The following is a 27,214-nucleotide window of genomic DNA, read 5'->3' as shown; positions in this document are numbered from 1 at the left end:
AGGCCTCATTGTCAGTGCTACCTTCCCATTTTCTACAACGCTTAATCATAACTGGGATGAGATTACATTACTGACAGCATTTTTAGGGATTTATCAGTAATGGCCAACTGGAGCACATGAGGTGTTCCATATTTCATCTTTACTCTCTCTGAATTGCTTACTGACTTCCAGTTGGGAGCCTAGTTGGTGGTACACACGTCACTGTGTGAAAAGCTTTGTGACTTCATCGCAGTCGTTGCACTGTGTTGACCCGCCTCTTGTTTCACTATTTAGTTGCCATGGATACGGGGCAAAGATGGCTGTGTGTACGGGTGCGCTCTCAGGAATCCCCTTCGTTAGGAAGCTTTACTTTCTGAACTTGCTTCCCTTCACACATCAGGCCAGAAGTAGGTTGCAAATTAGTTTTCTTGGTCGTGGTGTGTGGTGAGAGTTGGGCATGGTTGGTCTGGGAGGTCCTCTCCGCCTAGCTGCAGCAAGGAGGCCTGCAGTGCCAGGCTGACACCACCACCACCATATTGTACTATATTGTGTTATCTTGTATTCCAATATCATATTTAGTAAAATAAGTTTCCTCCTTAGATTGCTGCCACTGTTTTTGTCCATTCCCCACTTTCCCTTCATTTCTGGGGTGGTGGCCCCTGTCACGGGCACAGGTAAACCTAGGTAACCCGTGGTTTTGGTGCTGTTGCTGTCAATATTCTACATCATAACATCATGTGCAGTATGAATCATTAATTGAGGGTATAAATAGTGGAATCATGTACAAAGGAAAAATGGTTAAAGAGAAAGTAAGTTTATGTTTATAACTGAACTTATAACTTCAGCCCCCAAGGAGGCTGAAGAGTGCTGTCTGTGCCCAGCTGAGTGTCATGCTGTGTGGGGAGGGGGACACGGTGCTCTTCATCCAGGGTCACTGCCTGCCCTGGGCTCGTCTCAGAGCCCTGTCAGCACCTTCCTCAGGTACTTCAAAATACATTGTACCACATGTCAAACTTCTTCTGGAATTGGTAATAAGAGGGAAACAAACTTTTCTGTAATTACATACTTGAGAAAATTATTTTTTAAAGCATGTACTATAAGGCTGTCTTCTACTGATGAAATATATATTTTTAAATTGTTCTCAGTGCGATAGTGCTTGAGATGACATTAGGTTGTATTTATCATTGTCAGTTACCTTTGTCATTTAAGGCTTTATTCAAACTGTGTAGTACAGTTGATTTTGCTTCCCTGTGTGCCTAGCAAGTTAATTTCCATATTCTTTGACATGTCTGGATTCTGCATCATGTAATAGTCTGAGATGAGAACAGGAGATATTGTATTCCTGTCTCATTATTTTGCCTTTAACTCCTCGATTGCTGCTTAATCAGGCTTGTATCATCAGAACATGAGAAGTTGATTGTTGCTGAGATCAAAGCAAACCACAGCAGTAGAGTGCCTAATTAGCAGATACATTTGCAAGTTGCCTGTTTTGAAAGGTGGAAAAGTAGAGTTTAGACCTTCTCAGGATTCACTATAAAATCAGCTTGAAATTTTTTAAGCAGTCACTTTCCATAGTGGAAAAATAAAACAAGGAAAGAAAGGAGAATATGCATAGTAAACTTCTGAGGTTTAAGCTGTGGCTTCTTAAGAAATACTCCAATATCTGTTGAATTAGGTGGCTCAAGACCCTGTAGTGGTGCAACTGTAGAGGCACATGTGAAGGAACTTGCCTGAACTTAGTTAATTGCTTGGGTTTAACAAGCTGATTAAATAGAGCTAAGCATTGTGATGATGTAGTCTCTACTCCTGCTGGTACCTGAGCTCCTTAGTGCAGAACTATATTTGCAGTATCTTTATAAATTAATCATAATTCCACACCGAAACAGCGTTACCTCATACTTGTTGAGGCTTAAGTCTTCTCATTTCACCTCTGTACTCTGTCCAGTGTCTGCTTCTTACTGTTACCAAGCACTTGCTGTGACCAATTGTGTGTGGAAGTTGTATTTGCTTAATCCAAGACAGATGCTTTAACATGAGTTGGATGTATAGATGAAGAATGCTTGAGAGAAAAACAGTTTTTATGCATAATCCTTGTTTTCAGATCAAAAGGCTTATAAATATTACCTAATGAAGATGAGATGAGGCATTTCTTGTAGTTAAGAGGTCAGCTTTTGAATTTTGTGGCTCCTGAAACAGAAGGAGGGATAATATTTGGAATATTTACACTATGGGGAAGGTACACATGTCACTCCATACTTGTAGTGATAAGGGGTTTAAGCTTAAGCTAAACAAGAGCAGATTTGAATTAGATATTAGGAGGAAATTCTTTACTGTGAAGGTGGTGAGGCACTGAACAGGTACACTGATAAGCTGTGGATGCTTAGTCCCTGATGTAGTGGATGGTAATGGGTAGTGAATAATTTGTCAAAAAAAAACCACCATAATTTCACAGAAAATCTGTTAGCAGAGGAACTTTTATTAACTTAAATGTGAACAAGATTCTGTTTTTTATCTTGAGTGCCTTTCTGCTGTTAAATGGGTTGAAAGAAGTTGCTTACAAGCATGAAACATTTCTGTGTGCTTCTGAAAATGCTCGTTTTTATTTGTTGGTAAGTAAGTTATAAACAGCTTTGATTTTTCTGTTAGTCTGGAAACAGGCCTAAGTCTTCATACTACTGGTTTCTGCTGCCAAACTTTGTCCATTTTTGAAGTTGCAGTTGCATCTTAATTTTGCCCTTGATGGACCAAATTTATTTAATACATGACCAGATATCACTTCTTCAGCTAATTTCAGAAAGTGAAACCAAGATTTTAAGAGGATTCTGTGGAGTATCAAAAGTGTAAAATTCACAATCACTTTTTAATAGAATTTCTTCCAAGGCCTCCTTGTACAGTAACAAAAGAAATTATAATGGAGTCAGTTGAAACTCTAGGCTTGACTGAGTGCTATTATGCTTAGTGGTCAGATTGCTTAAAAGAAGTTCTCTTACGTCAGGCTGGGAAATAGGCATTGTCTATTAACTTTAACCATGTGCAGCTGAGTAATATGCTTAACATGCGAATTTTCTGAAGTAGTAGGCAATAAATGAGGCATGAATAAAACAGTAACTCTTTTGCTTGCTGGTAGTCGTCTGAAATCATATTTAAATTGAGTTTTTTTGACACAACTACAGTAAAATAAGACAAAATGCTGATTAGCTTTCTACTTATAGTTTTTAATCTATTCACTGTTTTTACTTTCCAGTTACTACTAATAGGAGTTATGTACTTTGATTCCCCATGCAATGGTGGGGCTTCTGTATCGTTTCCTGCAGCTGGGCTGCCTCAAGCAGTCAAATTTGAAATACTAAAGCAGACAGCTGTAAATGCATAGTAAACTGCTGAGGTCGGGGGGCTCTTCCCTTTCCCCTGTCATGAGTTTTGGAAGCTGAACACAGGCTGCTGTGTCCATGTGGTTTTCGCTGTTCTGTGATCTGCTCCGGGCTACTGTAAGCTGATGTGTCCGAGTCTGGCTTTGGTGTTTTCACCTCTATCAGTGATACCTGGTGTGAACACTTTTCCTTTTTGGAGGCCAGAAAAGGGAAAGGCATAGGAAGAGGCAGAAGTACCCAACTGTTTCAGCACATTTCTATTACCCAGAGCTGTCTGTAGTAGGATCCAGTTTTGTCTTCCACATGGTTCATTTCTCTTTCTCAGATAAGCTTGCACTTAATTCCCCAAGGAGTTCTGTGGAGTGGAGCCTCTGTACTACAAATATCAGTTCTTGAGATAGGATTGGTTGTTCTTTTCATCAAAAGTTGTGAGGGAGAACAATCTACTCATCTGACAAATTTTGAAATAATATGCATTTATCATAAATATCTGCAATCAATTTCTTGAAGCAATCAAAATAATTATTTCCTGTCCTTTGCCCAAAAGAGGTGACAAGGATGGCTATAGGCTAGTTCGCAGAAACATGTTGTTACTGGCTTAAGTTGTCTCACATAATAATCAGGTCTGGACCTCTCTTTTTGGGCTAATTGCGTCCACAGTTGCTGTCAGCCCATATCCAGATATCTGAGTTTTATCAAGGTGCACAGCTGTTTTTGTTTAAAACGTTGTAATAGCTTAATGGCTTTTAATATTTTCATCAGAAATTATTTCCATTAAAAGCTGGCAAGATGCTTCTTTTGTGTTTGTACTTACATATTGATTGATTATCTCACCACTGCCGTGTTACATACTGCTCTGAGTTTTTTGGTGAATGAAAAAATATATTTGGCTGTCTGAAGATTTTCTTCATCCTAAGCAACTATTAAAATACCTGACAGTTGGAGACTTGGCATAAGTAATTTTTAACATGAAAACGAAAATTTAATATATTTTTCCTAGCAGTTGGTTGTTATTCCACTAGGATATGGATTTCAGAGGAGGAAAGGAGAAAGTGGAATAATACTACAGCATTGTGTTTTTTAGTCTCCTTTAGCCTTGAAAAGGAAAGCATACAACAAGCGTGCTCACATCCGACAAACAGAAGATTCACAGTGATTTCCTTTCCATCTTCCAACATCTGTTATATAGGAAGATAGATGTTTGACAGGGAAGTTCAAGGGGAAGGTGATGCTTTGAACTGCAGTGACGTATTCCCTGGGTTTTACAGGCATTATGTAATAGCATTAAATAATCCTAAATTGCTGCCATTACGTAATCAACTGAAGTCACCTTTCTCTGAAGAGCATTTTGATAAATGTTCTGGACTAACAGGCATTGCATTCAGACTTGGAAGAGATGACACTGGAAACAATGTGACTTCAGGCTATCTTAATGGCTACAGGCACGGAGAGGATAGCAGAGGTGCCAGCAAAGCCATTGCAGAAGACATGGCAGGAAGTCAAAGGCCATTTGGGGACTGAATTGGACAGCAGCAGGTGAATCTTTATTAGTGGATGACTCATCTGTATCAATAACTGATGAAAGTAATGGTAAAATTACAACCTGTGTGGCAATAGTCTGCTGTTAGATGGAGATTACACTGGCCTCTGGCACTGTTTCTCAGCGGTGTGTGTGTCAAAATGCTGAATTACGATGGAATAGATGAGCTGGACTTGAGGTCGCCCACAAGTCAGTTCTTTCACAAAGGAGCTTTGTACTTGAAGGCAGAAATGAATGCAGTGTGAAAATCGATAATGCATTTCGGCTGGAGTTTTATGTGTAATACTGATACTTAAATCACTTAATGATGAGGAAAGTGTGGATATGTGTAAATTCAAGGGGTTATTAACACAGCTGAAATGTGAAAGGAGAAAAAGGCAGACAATTGTTAATGAAACTGAAGTAGGAAAAAGCGTAGGAGTAATATGAGGATGGGAGAAAGCTGTATTGAATAGTTCAAAAATGAGGTGAATGTTGAAGTTGTTTTTTTTTTTTTATGTGGAGGAATTCAGGGAGAGTTGCTGGCTAATTTCATTGCAGGGGCTGTTTATTGTATGGCGGCCTAATGAGGTAGAGCTCTTATCCCTTGAAGAGTGAACTGAGTCTTGGAAGAAATAGTTTTCCATAAGAAATATTGGTGTTCCACTTATTTTTGAAAGTGAGAAAACTCATTGCATTCACTGGAAGCATTTCAAAATTTTCTTTAAGAAGCATAGTATTAAAGCAGAATTGTCACGTTCAAGATACTTTATTGCAGTTGGATTTCCAGTTGGTAACTGCTGCTGTTCTGGTTGAATCTCTCAGCAGAAAGTTTAAAGCTGTTCTCAGAGAACCCATTACCTTTCTTTTTTTCCTTCCGCACAGGCCGTTCCTGTTTTACTTTTAGAGTGGATGCATTTACTATGTGTCGTTTCTGTGTTTAGAAGCATTTGTGGATGTACAGTGTAAAGATGAACTAGAGTTTTAGATAGTCTGCTACACTTGCCCTAATTTCAGTTCTGGAAGTCTGCTGTACCCTTGTGGTTCTTGTCTGGGGATGAGGATGGGAGGAAGGTTCATTCCAGCATCACACATGCTCATTCTTTCATTGGTGATTCTGATAATTTTTAGTGTCTGAAGAGCACCTTAATTGGCACTTCAGTGTGATTTAAAATATTTCTAGAGGTCACCCATTTGAGTTCAGTAATGGAATATGAAGTGAATTCTTACACTGCAGACACTGGCTGTGGTGCAGAGTCAGTCTACTTTGCTTCCTTGTCAGCCTTCTTGTACAGTGTTTTGTTGCTGTGAACAGTAGGCTTGACTCTTCTCCATCTTCTATGTTAAAATATCATAATTTTTCTTTCACTTATTTCAGAAAGATAAAAACTGGTTAAAATACAGTTGTTTTAAAGGATGAAGGATAAAGGTGACAATTGAGTGTTCCTTGTCAGCGTAACCTTGCACACAGCAAGGTACAGAGTGCTTCACTTTGCTGAGTGGCTAATGTGAATGGGAGTCATGCTACTAGCTCTCTGTGTTTTGGATCCAGCTCCTGTTTAAAAGAGGAAGAGTAAACATTAATAATGCTTTTATTTCTTATATACCCTTCCACTTCAGGGCTTCTCTGACTTGTTAAACTCTTTTGCTTAGGGATCCAAACTGAAACAAAGTTGGAATACTTTGTGTTCAAAATCCAAGTAATTGCCTTCAATTTTTTGTGTGGGAAGCCCAGTGGGATTCATCTGGAATGAAAATTAGTGCAGTCTGGGAAAGGTCTAATGTCTGACAGTGGATATCTCAAGTAGTTTAAAACTCATACTTTTAAAGTGCCGTGGTTAGCAAAAGAGCACTGCTGTTTCCCAGTTTTAGAACAAACTTTGGCATTAAAGCAGATTTTTTGCTTGAATTCTTCTTTGTTCTTCAGATCAGAGGAAGAGCCTGTAGCTTTTAAGCGCTGATTCCTGTGATGGTACAGTACACCAGGAGTATGCTACAGTGATCAGTTTGCAAATTAACATATTTTTCCCCTTTGCCTTTAACAGTTAATATGGAGTTTCTAAGAAATTTGTGTAATATGTGTCTGCTTGGCAAAACAGATATTGCCAAAGCATTTTGCAGATGTTACCATCAGTGGTATGATATCTTGTTTGTCGCTATGTTGACTTCAGTGAGATTTTTGAAGCATTCTTTCCAATGTTTTTGTCAGAGAGATATTTGTAATCTGGGACTCAGCAACAGGAGTGTCTAGTTTTCCCTTGAGAACCTCATCCTAACATTGACTTTGTCAAAAAGCAAGTAAAGATGATGCATAGACCTCTTTCATTGTGGAAGGCTTTAAAGAAATAGAACACCTATTTGAATGTAAAATACGTATAACATAGGTTTTCTTCACTTTATTGCCGCCTTACTCAGTCTCACCCCCTACTGTGGGAGAAGTAATTTACCATTTGAAGTGATGGGTAGAAGTTACAGCTGGATATATATGTCACTGGCGCATTCCAGTTGTGTCATCAGTGGAATGCCAACAGTATGGGTGTTGAACTGATGACTTAAGCTTTTTATGGCAGCATTTTATTTGAGGGCTACATAAGGATATGCGAAAAAGAAACTGGAATTCTGGAGAACGTTTTCTTGCATACTCGGGCATAATACTGCATCTTTATCCACATTTTTCTTCCTGTGATGGGCAAGCTGTTAGGAAGTTGGTTGAAAAGTGTCTACGGGTTCCACTTTACCAGCATGAAAAGACTGTCTCATTTTGTTGCTTGGGAATTCTCTGGCTCACAATAAACTCTTTTCGGAGGACTCAGCAACTCTGTGGATCTGCTGTTTAGAAGTAATGTTACAAAGCTATAGACCTCGATTCCCAGGCAAAAGAGAGGCCTCTTACCAGAGCACAAATCAAAGGAAGTTCTCTGTTCTCAGTATTTTTTTGAGGGTGCAATTGCTAATGTGGCAATAGCATTTCAGGAAACAGGTGTTTAGTATATGTGATTTTTGAATATGATTTTCATTCATATGTTCAATCAAAACCTTGCATCTTATTTTTGAATGTAGACATGACTGAAAAAGTTTTTGAATTGTCTCTTTGCATCAGCTTGTTGGCTTTATAAGTCAATTGCTTGCGTGATGTGAATGTCCCACTTTTACACTGTTTTCAGAGATGTCTGGACCCCATGATCTCTAGAGATCCCTTCCAGTCCCTGCGGTTCTGAGTCTAAGGCTTTAAACACAAACATGTTACCTTAGACCATCCTCTATTATTCTGTTTTGTGGCAGTATCTGAAAATAAGAAAAAAGAAACAGCTCTTAGTATTCTTCACTGAAGCAGGGAGACCTGCTTCTTTGCTACTTAGAGGCTTCCAGAAATAGTTTCTGCCTACTTAGTACCTCCAAGAGTTCTGTTTTCTGTGACCTTCTTCAGTCTCTCCTCAAAAATGCAAAAATTCTGATGTCATTTGACAAAGAGTTTCGCAATTCAGTCATTGTTGCATGAAATAACATTATCTTTTTTGGAACAGCTTCCCATCTTCCTTCTGTTGCCCTATTCTGGAAGAGGCAGCAGTGATTGTTGTATCTCACTTGGCATTCCCCTTCTTTCCCGATAATGATCCCATCTTCTGAAAATGTGTGATTCAGAGAACAAAATGCCTGTAATAATTCAGCCTTTTAAAGTGTTGAGAATAGTCTTCAAAGAAAAGAGAATCCATCTGAGTGGGATTGTTGATGTAACCTTATCAGTTACCACAGTTGATCAGAAAAGATGAAACTTTGGTTGTTCTTACGTTACCCTTTGAGGATCGTGACTTATTGTAGCACTTCAAAACAAAAGTAAGAAATAAGCCGAATCAAGCTTTGGATTAATCATAATCATTAAAAAGGAGAACCGTTAAAAACGTATGTGTTGTTATTTTAATTCTGGATAGCATTCAGAATTCAGATCTCTCTGGTTCAGCCCCACCATTCTGAATATTCACATCTGTACATCTGTGGTTTCGTTAATCATGTTTCAGGCTAAGAAAAACTTAGGGTTTTGAGAATGCTGGGGGGGAAAGAAAGGTATTTGCATAAGAAAAGCTTAGCATGTGGAAGGGTGGCATTGAGGGGTGGCAGGTGAATACTGAAAATACTGAAATTCCTTTTGTGGAATTGCCTATGGTCATGGCTACAGTGATAGTGCAAATGTTTGAGAATGGTGAAGCTGAGAGCTTTATCTTGCAGTAAACTGCCTGTTATATTGCCTCATTTGCAACATTTAATTTTTTAACACACTCTCTCTTAACTTGACAGGCAAGTATCTGCTGCCCAATGGAAATGGACAGCAGCTGTGGCAACCTGCAGAAACCTCCAATCTTGTTCGTATGCGCTGCCAAGCACTTGGGCAGTCAGCACCTTCCCTTACTGTTAGTTCGGTGAGTAATTTTTTTTAAAGCTATGAATATACAAAAAAAACCTCAACCTCTTGCATCTCCATAATGTCAGAATCTGCATGGGGATGGCGATCCAACCACAGTTTATATCCAGGTTAATCTCTTTTCCTTAAACCGAATCTTTCCATTAACTAATGCATTCCTGCATACAGCATTGCTTAATATGTTGAGTATGGCTAAACAATGTTTATAATAGCAGCAACCGAATTGCTTTGCTGGATTTAGCATAAGATCTTAGCTGAATGTTGCATTAATATGGCTATTTGCATTTAAATGGTTTCTTCCCTTAAAAATAGAAAGAAGGCATGCTTTTTTTTTATGACAATAGACGGTAACTGTCCCTTCTCCTGGGCATTCTTTTCCATCAGTTTCTTTGTTTCTGCTTTCTGCAGGACTGTGTCCTCAGGAGAGCATGATAATATGAAGCGTGAACTTAATTAAGCCTTTTGGATAAAATAGTAAGGAGAGAGAAAGGGAAAGATGTGCCTCCTACAATTGAACTTCAGGCTTTTTTTTTTTTTTCTTTCCTTCCAAGTATCAGTTATCCTGCTTTGTGCTTCTGCTTAAGGTTTTCAGAAGTGATAAAATCCAGCGTAACACACAATATACTTAATCTGCGTTTTTCTTTGAATAATTAGTGAATGTATTTCGTGTTGTATAAAAAAGCAAAAATATGTTATTAATAGATCGCTCTCATCTGCCCTTTGGCTGATTATGAAAGCTTTGCCTTTTGATATCTGCTTTAGAGGAGAAACTTTATTTTTCCTTAAGGAAAACTTCTGGGTCAAAGATGACTGTGAGCATACAGTACTACACAGATACTCCTGTGATGGTTTTTAGGGTTATTCTGATATGTAGATGGCTGGTTTATCCACAGAGCTACCTGAAATAATATTTCAAGAACAACAAAATTTGCACTTGCAGATACAATTGTGATTCCTACTTGGTGGTGTTCTTTATTATCTCTGGCTCTTTGGGACAGATGTGATTTGTTGTATTGTGAAAATTAGCAATGAACCAAACAAACTAGCCTTTACAGATGGCTTATGCCCTTCCCCAATAAGCAGTGAAGTTATGCTTTGCCTAGGTATGAGTACAAGTATTTAGTGCTACTCAGCATGCTTTTTACCTCTTCTGTTTCTCTAAAAGAGGCAGACACAGAAAAACAACACCCAAGTTATTTCTGACTTATACAAAACAATGTAGGTCTGAATTTGCAAGCAACTGTACTTTGGTGTATTTGATTTTTGTTGTCAGTTTATGTGTGTGAATTTGTAAGAATGGTCTTATAGAAGCTGGAGGGTGGCAATTACACAAAGGACTTTTTTATAAGATGGGTTGCTAAAAGGAAACAAAACAAGAAATGTTCAGCGTCTATGAAAGGCAGTTTTACTTCTTCTGAAAGGGCCTTACCTCCTTCTTTCTTTTAAATAGTATAATACTGAAAATATGTGCCTTTGTTAAATATGTCATTAGCTTCAGCTAAACTGACATAATGTTGACAGTTATTATAAGAACTGTTTCAAAACTAATTATGCTAATTAGAATGTAACTACCAGTAATTGCATGTATTCAAACAGCACACCAACACCCTTTTGTGTGGCTTATTCCCCAGATGCAAGGCAGCTTGAGAAGCTGCAAATTTCTAGCTTAGGTAATAAATAAATTTGATTGAAAACAAATAAAATACATTCTTTAGAAACACTAATTGGTTAGATAAGTGAATGAGAGTATCAGTTGTGCTTGAACAAATGACATAATTTTAAAAGGGATCTTTATTTCATTTTAGAAATGTAGCAGATTCTTCAAATCATTCCTTGCATGGGTATTTAGTTTTATCTGCTAAATTTGAAGAGTGACTGATTTTGTTTTAAAATAAAATTATTAGAGAGCAACAAGAACCTGTGTCTGAAATTGAGGTTACTTCTAAATTTTAGCTCTTTCTGCCCAGCAATTCAGGTCTTCAGTGCTTGGTTATGTCTTTGAGCAGGTAGTGAATATTCTGCAAGGTAATAAGTACAAGGACTGCACTTCTAAGAAACTCAAATGAGATACAGTGGAGGTCTCTTAAGTAGCTAATCTTAGGTCTGTCTCTTATCTGAGTTCTCCCCAACATAGTTAAGAAGTTTTCAGAAGTACTAGGTCTGAATTGAGGAAGTTGTTTGAATGCTAAACTGTTGTATGGATCTGTAGCCTGCAGTGTCAGCTGAGCATGCTTTATGCTCTAGGCTTTTTGCTTGGTAGCTAAGCTGTTGTATAGATCTGTTGTATAGATCCATGTTCTTATTTCACTTAAAAAACAACTGGACATCAGAGTCTAATCACCAAGAGTCTTTTTAGAATGGAAAGTATTTATTCCTATGAAATGCTAAAATTGCCAAGTTATTATAGCCAGGTTTCTCTACTTCTGTTGCTTCTAGCATTTAAAACTAGAAAGTTGTTCTCCCTTGTGTATTTCATTTCAGCTACAACTTGCCCATGAATATGTATATTTCTTTATTGGTATTTGCCTTCTAACAAATTCTTAATTGCAGTTTTAATTCAGTAGTAAGTCCTAATTTGGTGGCAGAGAGAGGAAACTGAACAACCATCTTTGTAAACACTTCTATATATTGAGTATTTTTACACTGAGAAAGGCTGGAGTAGACCTGAACTAGAGCCATGGGACTGCTGACAAACGAATGCATGATCAGTTGATAGGGTGCACTGTTTCACACAGATGTCTCTTATTTGTCTAGATTGTTTAGTATCTGAAGTATTCGCTGCTCATTGCAGTGTAAAACATATTTGTAGAGTCAACTGCTTGACAGAGCTCTGAGGTGTTTGATTCCTTTCCTAGATTCTCTCACTAAAAGTCTAGGCACAATTCATTCTGATGCTTTTCTTGCTCATTCTCTAAAACAGGGGTGATGACCACCAGTGTTAACTAGCTCAGGTAGACAGTTGTGGCTCTCTTGGAACTGAGAACACCTCTTAAGCTACACAATATCATTAGTTTAAAAAGTAAAAAATAAAATAAAATAGGACTAGTAAGTAAATGATAACCTCTTATAGAAGCCTGACCTAGTTTAAAATGTCTTTTAAGCAATAGCAAACATAACTTACAAGCAAGCCCTCTGTGTAGAAATGGGTCTTCTCCTGTTAGCTTCTAAGCTTCCAGTTATTAGAATGCATTTGAGCTTAGGCTGGAGCTGAAATATTTTGCTCCAAGTAGTTTGGACATCTTATTAGAGGTGAATGTAAGTTTAGTCCTTTTCTGTATCATATTAGAATGTAGAAATCCAGTAGAGATGGAACGTGTATAGGAACAAGCAGTACATCCCTATTTTGCACATGAACACCGTGCTACTATTCTGCAGGCATCCCATATAATGATCTTTCTCCCTCACGAGAGACTTTCCCCAAACTGTGAGAAGGCTCACTACTTTTTACCTCCAGATAATGAAAAACCGAGGTCTGTTAAAATGATCTTCCGTAGCCTGCAGTGTCAGCTGAGCATGCTTTATGCTCTAGGATTTTTGTTTGGTAGGTGGGACCCCCAGTGTGGAAATCATTAAGGTGAAATGTAGTGCCTCGCCCCTAGAAGTGGATCTTATTACTGTGTCTTAGCATAACGCACTTGATAAAGGCTTAAAATTCTTGTTTGTTGTGACAGCTGAGTTATAATTATCTCTTGGGGAAAAAAAAAATCCAACCCACTCAAAAAACAGTGGAAAGTACTGCAAAAATCAGGTCATGAACTTATATGCTGGTAAAATTATCCACTTGAGAAATGAGAGTATGGATGGTTTGCCAATAAACTATACAGCCAGAAGAAATTGATGTGTAATCAATTACATTATTTGATATTTGCATGCCTTTTTTGGAAATTGTTTTTCAGCTTGCTTTTAGGGGATAACTGGGAATATAGTGGTAGTACTTTCTGTAACCCTCGCAGGGTTTTACTGGAGTGAAGATGGTAAAGGGTTTTAAAAGAGAGAGAGCTAGTAAACAGGATAAAAAGAATATGGGGAGCGGAGACTGGAAAAGTAACTGGAACCAGGATGGATAAATAAATTCAGTTATAATGCTGTCTCCCAATCCCCATCACAGAACCAGCAGAGAACTGTGTGGTGTAACTGATTGTCTAGTAAGTTATGATAGTTAAAACACTGATTCATGTATATGTTCTCCTTTGCTTCAGAAGTATGCGTTGGTATGCAGATTTGCTGTTGACGTTCTGATTTTTCTGTTCTCCAAGTACGTGATGAAATTTAAAACTATTTACAGCTCTGGCTGTAAAGTGAATGACACAAAGAAGGCACCGGAAATAAAAACATGGGAAAATCTTGTTGTGTTGGGTAGTGGATATGCTTCCAGTGGCAGTCAGGATCTCAAGGTAAACTGAAAGATACTGATAACCTTAGATGTGGGTGCTCTGTGTGATGACTGTGTGAACAGCAGTAGGTTAGCTAGAGTTCTTATGGTGGACTCACAAGCTCTCTTCTGCTGTTCTTAGTAGTCATAGGAATTTGGTACCTATGTGTTGTTAGGATGAGAAAACTAATTGAATTCCTTAGAGGATAAGGTACTGCTCTACGGATCTCAGTTTTAATTGAGGCATTTATTGTCAAGAAACTTATTATCACTAGTGACTAATTATCACTGAAGAAAACCGGACTTCTGCTGTGGCTTCTCCAGTTAACAGAAATGGAAATCCTGAAACTCTTTCTGAGCTTTCTCTTGAAGTTTGACCTGAAGTGGAGAACTTCGCTTGCAAGTTGATGCTTACATTGTGCTCAGTGTTTTGCTGTGGGGCAGTATCCTCAGATTGGGAGATAATTAGTATGGCAAACTTTTTGACTGATGTAGTAACATTTGTGTTTTCTTCTCAGTCACTCTGTGTTTTCATGCCTATGGTACTTTGCAGAGTGATCGTAATGTAGCAGCGGATGTAAGCAGACAGCGTGGGAACAGTAACTCTCATCTCTCAGACTGAGTACTCCCATGGCTCTGATGATGGCAGTAACTCTCAAAACAAATAGGCTCATACAGAGAGACACAGCTGACTTACCGGCACCAGAGTGGGAGGGAAAAATACAGCTTATCCTATCTCTTAGAAATGGAAGTTCCTCCTGTTACTTTGCATACAAACAGAGGTGTATAGCTAGGATTTTTCTACAGGCATTTTTGAACTTATGCTGCAGAGCCTTATGCTGTGTGTAGTACGGTGAGTGAAAAATGACTTCAGCCTCTCATGTTAAGTTTCTAGGCTTAAGAAGCAAATACAGCTTTCATAGTTTCATAGTTTTGTGTGGGTTGGAAGGGACCTTAGAGATCATCGAGTCCAACCCCCGGGATTCGAGCCTCTGTGTAGCAGAGCGGCACTTCTACCAGTTGCACCACAGGGGATTCGAACCCAGGGCCTCTGTTGTTGCAAAGTGGCGTCTTTAACCACTGCGCCACCAGAGGCACTGAGTTAAAGTTGTAAGTGGGCTGACTGCCACAGTTTGGGCTTTGTGCATCTGGCTGGATATTTATATTTCTGGTTTTAGTTTGACTTATAAAAATATTCATGTGAAATCAGACATCCTGCTGTAAATTGACTTTGTCCCATGGAAGTGGATAGGAATGTGGACTTGGATCTTTTTTGTGTTGAATGACCTGTTGATGTCTATGCAAAACCTCCCACAATCAGATGCAGTAGTCACTTAAATTGTTCTATGTCTGCTCGGTCGAGACAGCCACTGTGTTTGTTCCACTCTTTGTACAGTCACAGTGGGCTGATGATTTTAGAGACGACTGTTTTCATCTTAGTAATGCTAGGAAATGTTCTGCTAGCTTTTCTTTATGCTTTTTCCTCTGAGCACAGTACACCCTGTGGTAATTTGTGTGCCTGTATTCAGTTGCATCATATTTTTTTAGTGTAGCAATAGTAAAATCATTGCATCTATTAAGATTTTTCTTCTCTTCTATTGTGTTACGAAAATCAAGAAACCTAGCAGAATACCCATGTTGACTTAGTGTCATTTGAGTAAACAATATAATAAGCAACAGGGGATTGGTTAACTGCTACTCTCTCATGAATACATTTAACCTCTTGATCATTGCTGAATATCTGCAATTATGTGCTGCTGTGGAAGATAGGATGTGGTCGGTTAAGTTCAGAAATGATGATTGGCTTTGTAGTGAACAGAAAAACTTCACATCAACATACAGCTAAGAGTGTAAGGAAAAGGCTGATCATGATTTCCTTAGTTGTGTTAGGTTATCTTTTCAAAAAATGAGTGAGAGTTGGTAGTAAGAAACAAAGTTGGATTAGAAGATTCTTTGCTTGAAATAAAGAAGGAAAGAGGGACAGCTGAAGTTAACAGGCAGCTAATTTACAACTTGGGCAGAGATGGATTTGAGTGTGTTTATAATTGTTTGGCCAGTAAAAGCAGATACAGGACAAACATCCCTAGCATGATGATGCTTTCCCATAAACCAACAACTGTGAATACATGTGTTTTGTTACGCTGTTTATACACACTCTTCTGCACATGGTACAAATTAAAACTAGTAATTTAGTAGCTCTAGTGATATGGTAAAACTGTAGAGCACTCCTTTTGGCTGAAAACTTTGGCTTGCCTGGTTTGTAATGGACAACCTTGGGCCCATGGGAGCCAGACTTTGGCAAAGTGCCTACCTTTTGAAGTAAGTCGAATGTTAAAACATTTAAGTACTATTCTCTAGTGAAGGAGGTTGCTTTTGTGAAGAAGAATGACCATGTAGTGGGTGGGAAGTGTTGAATCTTAGAGGGTAAGGAAAGGCAGAATTCATTAAGAAGAATTATGCATCCGTAAGTGAAAGTACATTACTACCATTATCTCTTTGATGAAATAATGAATTATTGGAAGAGTTAGGAAGCAAAATGATGTGTTTTAAAAAAAACCACAACAAACAGGCAAGCAAAAGTCTAGATGCATCTTTGTTCAGAGCGATTTAAAAATGAATAACTTAAATCCTTCCCAAGGTTAATAATTGTGTTCGAAATGCAGCTTGTCTATTCTTGCTGTCTTCACATACAAACTTCCAAATATCAAGGAGGGATTATTCAGAGTGTAATTGCTATTGTTATTGTCTTACCGTGTGAATTTCTTTTAAGACTCTTCATCTTTTATTTGGTTCTTAATCTAAAATGTTCTGTTATGCTGTTAGAAAATGGCAGTACTATAAAATCAACTCAGAAGCTTCATTTTATTTTGTCTTTGAAAATTGAAATATAGCTAGATAGGCAGAACTGCAGACCCTGTGACCTAAAATGCAACCCCTCTGTGTTTGCAGTTCGACATTTCACAGGGGAATACCGAGACAAATAGTTCTTTAATTTTTTAAAAGGAGAAGCACTTTCGTTTTCGTGCATGTAATTCTTCAGTTCTTGTTGAAAAGAGGTCCATGAGAGAAATATGACTGTATTAAAATGTGTCTGTGCTTTCAGAAATAAGTTATGGTTTGGGAATTCAGCAGGCTCAGTGACTTGATAGGACTGTTAGATCGGCTGTTTGGGGGACTTACTGTATTTTGCCATACTAAAGAACATAGTATTTGGTGCAAAAGGTGAAGTTATTAAAGCTGAAATAACAGTTGTAACCAGTGTTCTCCTGTGTGTTCTGTCCTTGAAAGGAAGGTTGATTACTTACAGCAGTTGTTTAAGAAACAAGTTTGCTTCTGTAACGATTATTTTTCTTCTGAGGTTTTTGTGACTGCCATGTTTTCTGAACCTGCTGGATCCCTGTAGAAGTGGGTTGATGCAGGTAGGATTTCGTCCAGCAGGTGGCATGAAAAACCCAGTGAGTACCTTTGTACTGCATACGCCTTTAGTATGGCTGCTGTTAGGTGTATAATTGAGAATATTATTAAGCAAAAACCCTAGAATACAATCAGAGAAGCAGAAGTATTTTTAAAGAAACTGCTAAAATCAACTGTACTACTTTGTGTAATAGCCCCTACTCTGACCTGTGGCTTTCAACTTTAAATTCATCAGCTCTAGGATTCCTGTAGGTCTCCCTTTTCATATGTGTTCTCTGAATAATGCACAATGGCTCAGGAGGACAGTAAGATCTCTCTTAGTGCATTGCTAGACTGTATTTCTGGAATGCTCTCATGGGTGCACAGCAAGCCAGCCTGGCATGACTGGGTATGTTTCTGTGCTGTGTAACAGATGTGGTCTGTGATGGTGAAGGGGAAGGAAAACTGGACAGCGCTGCTGATCCATTCAGCTTGTATTGGCTGAGAACCTTTAGTTCTGAAATCCAAAAGTTGTGTTGCTGTGTGTAAGTGGTAATAGAAGGGGATGTAGTAAAATACAAACTGATTTTGATTCTGTTGTCAGGCCAGCAGAACCTTCTCAGAGCTTCAGCTGGAGACTCATAGGAAGGAGAACCTAGAACATATCTGATGGGTGCAGTGTCTGGCTTAGTTCCTGGGGGATACTGCGTATCCTGTCAAACTCTGAAAAGGTTCCTTTCACGTGAAGCATTTATTCCATCATTTTCAAGTCCACTGAAGAGATTCAGGGCAGATGTATGGAGATATAAATGGCATGAGAGTCCGCAAGGAAAGGAGAACTGGAGATGAGTCACCTCTATGTTTACTGTGATGCTGCACTTACTGAGAATATTTTGTTGCTTAAAATAGAAAATACAAACTCTCTCTGGCTGATCTAGTTCTAAAATGATTTCTTAGCTTTTAATGATATGTTGAGTTTATTATTAACAGCCTGCATACTGAAAAGAGCGTCCTATTGAATTACACGGAAGATTATTGGAATGCTTCTCAGCTTTCTAGTTGACATATTTGATGCTGGAGAAAAAAAAAAAGTGATTTAGTAGTGAAAGGTCACATTGTGTTTAATGACTTCTAAAGGATTAAATCTTGTGATCTAGAACTAATTTAGGTAGCTAAAACTTCTTGAATATATTGAATACATTACTATGTATTATGTATTTTCTGTGCTGAAATTGAGTATATAATGATGAGAGGTGAGTAGTGTATGGTTAATGTATGAAGAGATGTTTAGTTTTGGTTCTTATGGAAACTGTCACTGTCTGACATGAAGAATACCAGAATTAGAACAACATGGAGCAAACGTGAGAATTTTTTGAATTTACTCTTAATTCTGATATGATATGCTCAGATTTGTAGCAGTAAAGCCATGTGAATGAAATACTGTAACTGTGACACTTTTAATATTAAAATGTGTATTGTTTAGAATGCATAGAATTCTGTATGAATTATTATGCTTTACCAGTAGTAAATTACATCATTATGAGTATTAGTTGATTCTATTAGAATTAATTAGCTTCTCTGGAATGCAGTGTATTTCAATGTTATCCTGATAATTCGTTAATTAATAATTAATATCTTAATTTTAAACAAGGCACCTTAAGCTCCTTACTCTCTAAAATGGGAGAATTGCTTTCCCTGTTCTCTTCAAGTTCAAGTGATACCATTTCACAGCTTTTATGGTAAATGAGATCTTGGAAAATAAATCATGAAAACCAAGTGCTGGATTTTTATTACCACGCTGAGATCATTTGGGATAAAGCTGGCCTATGTTTTCTTGCTGATTGAATATTTTAGTTGAAATATTCTTTCCTGTTAACAGCTAAATGAACAAGGCTTCCTATGTCTGTGCAAGGGTAAGTCCTTGGTGTGCATAGTGCTGAGCTGCGTGATGGTCATCAGGTCTGTTCTCATTGCCTTGGAGGAGTATGCTCCTTAAAGTGCATTGTGCCTTTACCTCAGTGACAGCTTCAGTGTTGTCTGCCAGTCTTGCCTGCCAGTTTTGATGAGGCAACTTACTTCCAGTGCTGTAGCCAATTTCAGTGACACTTTATGGAGCAACAAGGCTTTTGGAAGTTGAAGGATCCAGAGGCAGATACTGTGTTGTCACTGGCTATTTTCCTTAGGAAACAAAACATTGCTGGAAGTCTGCAGCATTACATTGAAGAAAACTCTTTGGGAATGTGACAGGAGGTAGTGATGCCGTAGGTTTCTGATTTCTGTAAAGTGGTTGGGTGTTGGTCTCTTTAAAGTTCTTAGAAGGTTAGCTTGATTTAGCTGCACAGCAGTTTGCACCCCACTGCAAGTGCACATCTTCCAGCTCCTGGTATCATACCTAGCTTTGGCTTTCGTGCTTCCTGTTTGCGAGATTGAATGTTAAGCCTAAGCTCTTAGACACCATTCTAATTTAAATGCTACCTTTTAGAAAGATGACTCTAATGTATATATATATGAGAGGTTTTGGTTTTCCTCATCATTTATTATATATATATATATATTTTATATATCATTTATTATATGTATATAAATGATATAATATATGTATATATATCATTTGTTATATATAATATATAATATATATAATATATATAAAATATAATGTTATATTATATATATAACAAATGATATATATACATATATATCATTTATATACATATAATACATAATAATAAATTATTAATCATTTATTATAAATAATAAATGATGAGGAAAGCCAAAACCTCTCATATTTTAGTGGAAAAAAATTCAGAACATTTATTCTCTGAGTTCGAGTAAGTGTATGCTGCTCCCCTGGAGAGCTTTGTGTTCTTTTTTCAGTATAATTTTTCTGAATTTTTGGGTGATATAGACAAATGTAGTACTGCTGTATAGGGTGTCCTTTTCATCTCTGAAGTACATCGTAAAACACAGTAGGTAAATTCCTGTAGGAACTGAAAGCTATTTTCAGAATACTACAAAACAGAAATGTCATCTCTGTTTTTGTGTTGGTTTTTTTTTAATTTTATCTATTTATTTATTTATTTATTTTTATTTTTATTTTTTAACCAATATGCAAAGTAGGAGAATTATTTGCTTTAATCTGTCTTTAAAAGTAACTTCAAAATGCTTCAAAATACAGTTTTTGTGTGTTTGAGAACTTTGAGACCTACAACGTGTCTTCCGAAGAAGTAATCAAAGTAGGATCCACCTCAGGGAGACAGTCAGAGATATTGCCAGTATTTGATTCACACTTCATTGGTAGTGGATAGGAAGCTACACTGCCACAGTTGCTGGAAGGCTTTGGAGAGTCAGCCCTGAAAGATTCCTGGAAAGCTTCATGCTCTCCTGAGTTCACAAGATTCAGTGGTTATATGCTAAGAGGGAGATGAGCAGCTACTCATTTACTGAAGCTTGAATGTCAGTAATCTCTTATACCATTAAGTGAACCTTTGTTTGAGCTTAGACCAGAGTGCTATTTTCAGTGTTCCATTGTTGTTATGCATTGTAAAAACTGTATTGAGAATCTGCTGCAAAGCTGCTGTGATTGTGCTTCACTCTGAGATCAGGCTGAAAGTCTTTGGCTTGAGGGATGAGCTCACTGAACTCTAAAGCTGTAGGTAGCTTGATGCAGCCTTGGGATTCTAGTTTTTAGATAAAGGCTGTATTCCAATACTGCTCATACAATCAATCAGTGTTTCAGTTTTCATTTTGTTCAATTCTGTAGGTAGCTTTATAGCATTTTTATTTGTAACTCTTCTTTTTTATTTAAACTCATTCATTGTTCATACTAAGCTTGTTGCACTGTGAGGTGTGGAAATGTATGTGAAGTAAATATTTGAAGAGCATTTATGAGTTACAGAAATCTTAGCTGAGCCTTCCAGGATAGTAATTTGTAGTGCCTGGTGAAGCTGCCCAGCTGGTGTGCGAAAATAAACCAACAGAAAGGTGCATGTTTTTCTGTTTTGGTGATGTAGGAAGACAGTTGCTGCCTGGGAGCTGGTGGGAGACCATTTGCAAGGAATCTTTATTTCCTGCCTCTAATTTGGTTTCCTTTTCAGTGCACTGGGTTTTTTTTTTTTTTGGTTTTTTTTTTTTTTTTTTTTCTTTTTTCTGGAGGGGGCAAGGATCTTTAATGGAGTGGTGGAGACTGATAGTAAACCACATTTCTCTCCTATCTCTTTTCAGTGCCTTATCTCAATAATATACATATATCTATATTTTAAAAATTATTTCCTACATCTTTTTGTGCTAGGTGTGTGTCAGCCATATCCAGCGTCATGTGCTGCTGCAATTCCTTTGGCAGAAGACCTTTAAGAATTCAAAGCTGGTTCTTAAAGCCTGACCTTTTGTGATTAGAATGATAAAATAATATTTGTGTATTGATTTGCAGTGATGTGAGGAAGACTATTTATAGAAAATGTGGATGAAGACCTTCAGCTCTGCTATGTGTATTAGGTCTGATGTGATAAATGGGTTTTCTTGTGCGCACACATTGCAGACAAATACATGTGGCTGACAAGTTGACTCTAGCTGCTTTTGTTTGCCCTTACACATGCAGAAGCAGCACTGGTATGTGCTGGTTTCAAAAGCATAACTACAGCCTCCAGTAGGACACACTCCGGGGTGGTTTATTTCTCTCTTCTCAGTGTCCTTAGAGGAAAGTTGCATAGGAATTAGTGTTAAATGCTTGCAGATTTTTCCATTCCTGTACCTGTGAAAACAGGTATCTGCAGCGATAGTGTGTGCATTTACCTGGACTTTTGAAAATATGGCACAATATTTTAATTTTGCTACTAAGAATCACGTGAATAGCTTGTCAATGAATTATAACACAATCAGAAGCTGCTGCTGCTGCTTCTTTTTTTCTTTAACCAGAGCTGGGAAACACATTCTTGTGGGTTGCAAGTTCCCTTTCTTGTGGGCTGCAAGTTTTCAAAAGTCAAAGCAGTTATTGGACTGGTCATTTTCTGTTCTGAGCTTTAGATTTTTTACATTTGGGAGGGAAATAACTATTTAAAAAATTTAGTGGTGGTGTTTTCATGTTGTAGAGTACATAAGGTATAAAATACAGCCCTGGCAGAGACCGATTCAGAGGGCAGAGCACAAGTGAGTTGTTCCATGATGCATAATAAATGCAATTTATCAGATGCTGCCCCCATGTGTAGTGTGAAAGTGGCAGCCCCACACTGGATATGCGTATTCATTAAACTGAATCTCCACTGTGAACCTTGAATTAATGCACCTATTTTCACATGCCCCATTTTTATTTTTAAATGAAATCATTTCAGTTATCATGGTAATACCCGTATTTTCTCAGAAAATAATATTGACTGACAGGCCTAAGTGAAATAAGGCGATGAATTCAAAAAACAACAACTGAGTGAGGAAATAAGCTAATTCTGTGCAATTGTACTAAAAATTGTTACCACATTTCTATTGAGCTTTAAATAGATGTGTACTCATTGGTTTGAACCTAAGCTAGCTGAAATATTCTTTGTAATTCTTAGGAAAAATGCTGCATTTGTAGGGAAGAAAGCTTTCTGAAAATATTGTTGTAAAGTAATTTTGCCTCCTTGGACAGGGCAAAACAGTTTTCTTCTTCAAATACTATACACGTGTACAGTTTTGTCATGCATGTGTGCCTTTCTGCAGCAGTTGATGTGAAGGACTCTGTAAATATTATTGTTAAAATGTTTTTAAGAACACATTTTGTGATTTTTCTTCTAAACCATAACTTTTTAATACCTGAAGCTTTCTATCACATTTTCATTTTCCATTCATTTTACTGAAATAATTAGCTGGAAAGTGATGAGATTCCAGGCAGGAATAGCGAGCCTAATGCTATTGCAAACACATAGGTTTATTTTTGGTAGTATATGAGAAGGTTCACAGAGTGAGAGAATATTCAGTTAATGCTTGCCTTATGAGATGCAGCGTAAGCTTGGGAAAATGTCACTTCTGGAATTGACAGCAATTGCATTTGCAATGAAAGGCAATTTTTGTACATTTCCAGTTGGGATTAGTTTCATCTTGCACTGGTAGGCAGTCNTTCTGTTTTCCTTCCTTCCTTCCTCCCTCCCTGTGTTACCTAGGTCAATTAAAAAATGATCCCTAGTTTCTTGCAGTACAAAGTAGTACTTGTGCTCTGTAGCTGGAATGCTTCATGGAGAGGAGTTCTTAATTTTGCCTGATTATAATTCTTTCTGTAAGTTATCCACGTCCACAACTGGATAATCTGTGATGTGTAAGGTTTGTGTTTAGGTTGTGGACCATTTGCATCTCTGGCTATCAGTGATATGTGACTTGGTGCTGTGATTTTTTTGTGCTGTTGCTGTTTGAGTAATAAATCTGTAGAATTTATCGTGCCTTGCAGACCTCTCAGCCAGATGGGAGAGTGCTTTTCATTCATGTATCTATATTATGTATATTTAGATTTGCTAAAATCATTGATTAAAAAAAAAAACAAAAAACAAAAAACATTTAAGACTTCAGCATTCTTCACCTCTGGAGGAACCGATAAATCATGTGGTGGGAGGTTTTTTCTATTCTGGTAATTGAAATAGAGCTTATTTAAAAACATATGCAGGATTGCATGCGTAAATGCAAACAGCCTTGCCCCTCAACCCTGTGGTGTGCCTCGAGGGACAGACAGTACCCTTTTCCCTCTCACTCTTGAAATGTGACAATGTGGCCATTACCCCGTATTCATTTGTGCTATCCTCACTGAGAACAACGCAGTATTTGAATTGTTATTTGTTTGCCTGCATAGTCTTTGGAAACAGAGAAGTACTGAAACGTTGGGGTGTGTGGATCCTGAATGATGGGGAGAAAATTTTAAGGCATTAGTAACAGAGAAAGAGATGATGGCTTGTTTTTGAATGGAAGTAGAGAATGATGATGGCATTAGGAGGAGCTGAGAGGAGATGTGCCATCTCCTTAGCGTGACTCCAGTTTTCCTTTCTTCATGACAGCAGCTGAGGAATCCCAGGCATCCTTCAGTTTGGTTCTCCAAACCTGAAAGTTTTCCTCTAGCTGCAGCATGCTGCTTAAAGACAGGTTGTGTTTCAAAATGAAATGAATTCAGGAAAGTCATGTATCCTTTGTTATGGAGAAGGTCAAACCCCATGGTCAGAATTCTCTCTCCTGTCCAGTCAGTGCTTTTCATTGCCTAGTTCTCCCTCTTGTGGAATTAGTCCGAGCAGTTTCTTTATGATCCGAAGTGCAGCTCTGATCCTGGAGCTGACACTGGTGATGGGAAGTTTTGAGCCACTGACCTGATGCTGTGGGTGTGTTTTGGGCTGGAGGCTGGAGAGGAAAATGCCCCCAGACAATGTCACTGTAACTGATAAAAAAGGACTTTTTCCCCTGATAATATAGTTGCAGATATCAGAAATAGGCACCCTAATGAAAAAGCTGAAATGTTCTCACTTCTTTTAAAGGTGAAAAGCAAGAATATTAGTGCATTTCAGTTGTATGGAGAAAAGCAGAGGTGGGCAAACACAGGAGCCTCTTCTCTGTGGTTCTTCACATAAGCTGTTACTGCTTGGCGTTATCTTCTCAGCAATCCTTCATTTTCGTTCCAAATGTTTTTGCCTCTAGCAGGTTTCACTGCTGTGAAAGGTACATGGGCTGCTTCTCAAAATGATGCCGTCTGACAGGAAATCAATACTTTTTTTTTCATACTAGATTTAAGGGCGTGATTGTCATAATCCTCATCTTAGGCCGTTAATAGGTGAATGCAACCTTGATTTCGATCTCCATTTATATCCTTTAGTAAGAAATGCACTGAAGTACATTGTCTGCGCCCCTGCCTGCTGCTCTCCATCAGTGCTGTGGGGTGCGCTGTTCTCGGTGGGAAGAGGACTCGTGCCTGCAGGTGTAGCTGTGTGTGTGTGTTTCAGATGGATGTTGCTCGAGTTGGATTCTGCTGGAGTCCTTTGAAGGATCAGACTTTTGAAAGTCGAGAAATCCCTTAAGCCACACGATTGGGATGCGACTGTGGGAAAAGCAATCCGTCTTTCGATGAAGTTAGCGGGTTCTGTTACATACAGAGAAGCTGAGGTGGGGTCGGTGCCATTTTCCAGACGTGAGCAGGAGTGCCGTGGTCCTCGCTGTATCAGCCGTGGTGTGGCGGAGCTGTGGAGCGGCGCCCCTCGGTCCGTGTGATGCTCGGGCTGCTCGGGCTGCCCCGCCGGCGCCGCTCTAAGTTGCCGAGGTGCACAACTCGCCGGGCCATGTGACCGCTGGCCGCCAATGGGCGGCGCCGTGATGTCAGCGCTCGGCAGCTGCAGGGATGCGGAGCGGCGCGCGGTGCCGGGGCAGTCCGGCGGGGCCGGCCGGCGGGGCGGCAACATGGACGCGCCGGGCATCCTGCGCAGGAGGGGGCTGCAGGTAGGGCTGCTCGTAGGGCTATAGGTGGGGCTGCACGTAGGGCCGCTCGGGAGCCGCCCTCACCTGCCTGTAGGCTCGGGGGCGTGCCGCGGGCCGCGGACACCTGTGGGCGGGAGGCGCGGCGGAGTTGGGCTCGCTGCGGCGCGGTGCCGGGGAGAAGGCGGCCGCTCCGCCCCTGCTGCCGCCGCACGAACGTGGCGGAGGTGTGGGGGAAAGCGTGGCCGTGAGGGGGAGAAAGTTTTGTCCGCCGTCGGGTTCCCGGCTCGCTCGGCTGGTCACCGCCCCGGGAGAGCGGTCCGAAAGTCGGGGAGATGTCCCCGCAGGCAGCGCGGCGTCGGGCTGAGCACGGCGGGCACACGGGGCGCTGCGGGCCGAGCACCAGCAGCAGCAGCAGCAGGAGGAGGGTCGCCCCCCGCACCGCTCGCTCTCGCCCATTGTTCGGGGAGCTCCTCCGCTCCGGTCGCGCTCGGCGATGAATGTGCTTCCTCTCTTTTGTTTTCCTTCACATCCGCAGGGTTTCAGTGGGAGCAGGCAGGAAAGGAAAGGCTCCCTGTGGCTGGGAGCGATATTCTTATAGGCAGCGTAGAACGGCGCGTAAGGCGTAAAACGTGCTGAAGTTGCGAAGTTGCGGGGCTCCCGCACCCGCCCGCTCCGCAGTTCCAACTTGGTGCCCGGCACGGGGCGCTTCCTGTCGGGCGGGCGGAGGGCTGCAGCCTTTGGGCCGCAGCCTTTGGGCCGCGTCCTGCGGCAGCACGGGCAGCGCCGTGGGAACACGGCGTTAGGGACCCGCTGTCCGCTCCCGGACTCGTGTGCGAGAGCATTCCTTCGTAGGGGAACTCCTGTGGTAAAAGCACTCCGCGATGTTAATCCCTTAAGTCCTAAATCCATTCTGTTAGTTGATTGTGCGGCAGAATGGACAATCTCGGCTGCAGGTTGGGAGTGCCAGTGCCAGCTTTTAAAGGGGGATTTAAAAGTTTCAAGAGGTAGATCTTTACAGCGAGACCGGATTTCCTTTTCCTAAACCTTCTTTAATCCATTGAGTCGTGTAAACCGGATTTCTGCCCTTTGACAAGAATCGAATGGCAGTCTGTTCTGATTAGGGGATAATGTAAAAACTTGATGTGGAACCTATTGCTGAGTTCTGCAAGCTACTCCTTTTGAGGGAGTTCTCTTTGTTTCTGTCTCCTGCAATTTAGATAAGTAATCCTGATTGGATACCAAGAATATTTTATAGAACGACTGCTTGTTCCTACAGGTGCTCTGGTGATCATTTCATAGTATCGAAAGCCATATCATGAATAACTGCAGTACCAGAAAGATCCCATTCACACACACAATGAATGCAGTAATTTTAAAAGATTGGTACCTCATGTCTGTCATTAGAGTCTGATTCCGGGATGGGAAAAAACAGCCAGTGCTCAGAATGTACGGGATGAAATACAGTCATCTAGGAGAAGATGGAGAGGCTGAGATCCAATTTGCACTGAAATTTCATTTGTTAGTCCTTCAAGTAAAGCGGTTTTCCCATTGTCCTCTCACTCCCTGTCCTCTGTTCCTCTGCTTTTTTCACCTTCCATCTGTTCGCGTGGTTAGCCTGGAGACTGGTATGATGAATTTGCAAGCTGGAGAGCAGATCATATGACCTGATACAGAATGCAGTCCCTGTTTAATTCTCCTTAGTAAATACTGATTAGATGAAGTCCCTGAGTTGGCTCTTTGATTGACATTTGACCTTC

General features: G+C 39.6%; 1 protein-coding gene across 7 annotated transcripts in view; it reads left to right on the top strand.

Annotated features, from left to right (window-relative positions):
* The window catches only part of MAST4 (microtubule associated serine/threonine kinase family member 4), a 253,946-nt gene that overhangs the window by 58,359 nt on the left and 168,373 nt on the right, over nucleotides 1-27,214 (top strand). For 4 of the 7 annotated variants that reach the window (XM_015848586.2, XM_015848585.2, XM_015848583.2 and 1 more), the window contains exon 3: nucleotides 9,163-9,284. In XM_015848586.2, the coding sequence (XP_015704072.1) occupies nucleotides 9,163-9,284 (122 nt within the window). Of the gene's footprint in view, nucleotides 1-264; nucleotides 387-9,162; nucleotides 9,285-25,325; nucleotides 25,479-27,214 lie in introns of those variants that run through there. The other 3 variants (XM_015848590.2, XM_015848587.2, XM_032441191.1) reach the window with 2 other exon arrangements.

Source organism: Coturnix japonica, chromosome Z (assembly GCF_001577835.2).
Source record: "Coturnix japonica isolate 7356 chromosome Z, Coturnix japonica 2.1, whole genome shotgun sequence".
NCBI classification, from domain to species: domain Eukaryota; kingdom Metazoa; phylum Chordata; class Aves; order Galliformes; family Phasianidae; genus Coturnix; species Coturnix japonica.
The sequence above is the reverse complement of the archived record's forward strand: the minus strand, read 5'-3'. Positions and strand labels throughout refer to the sequence as shown.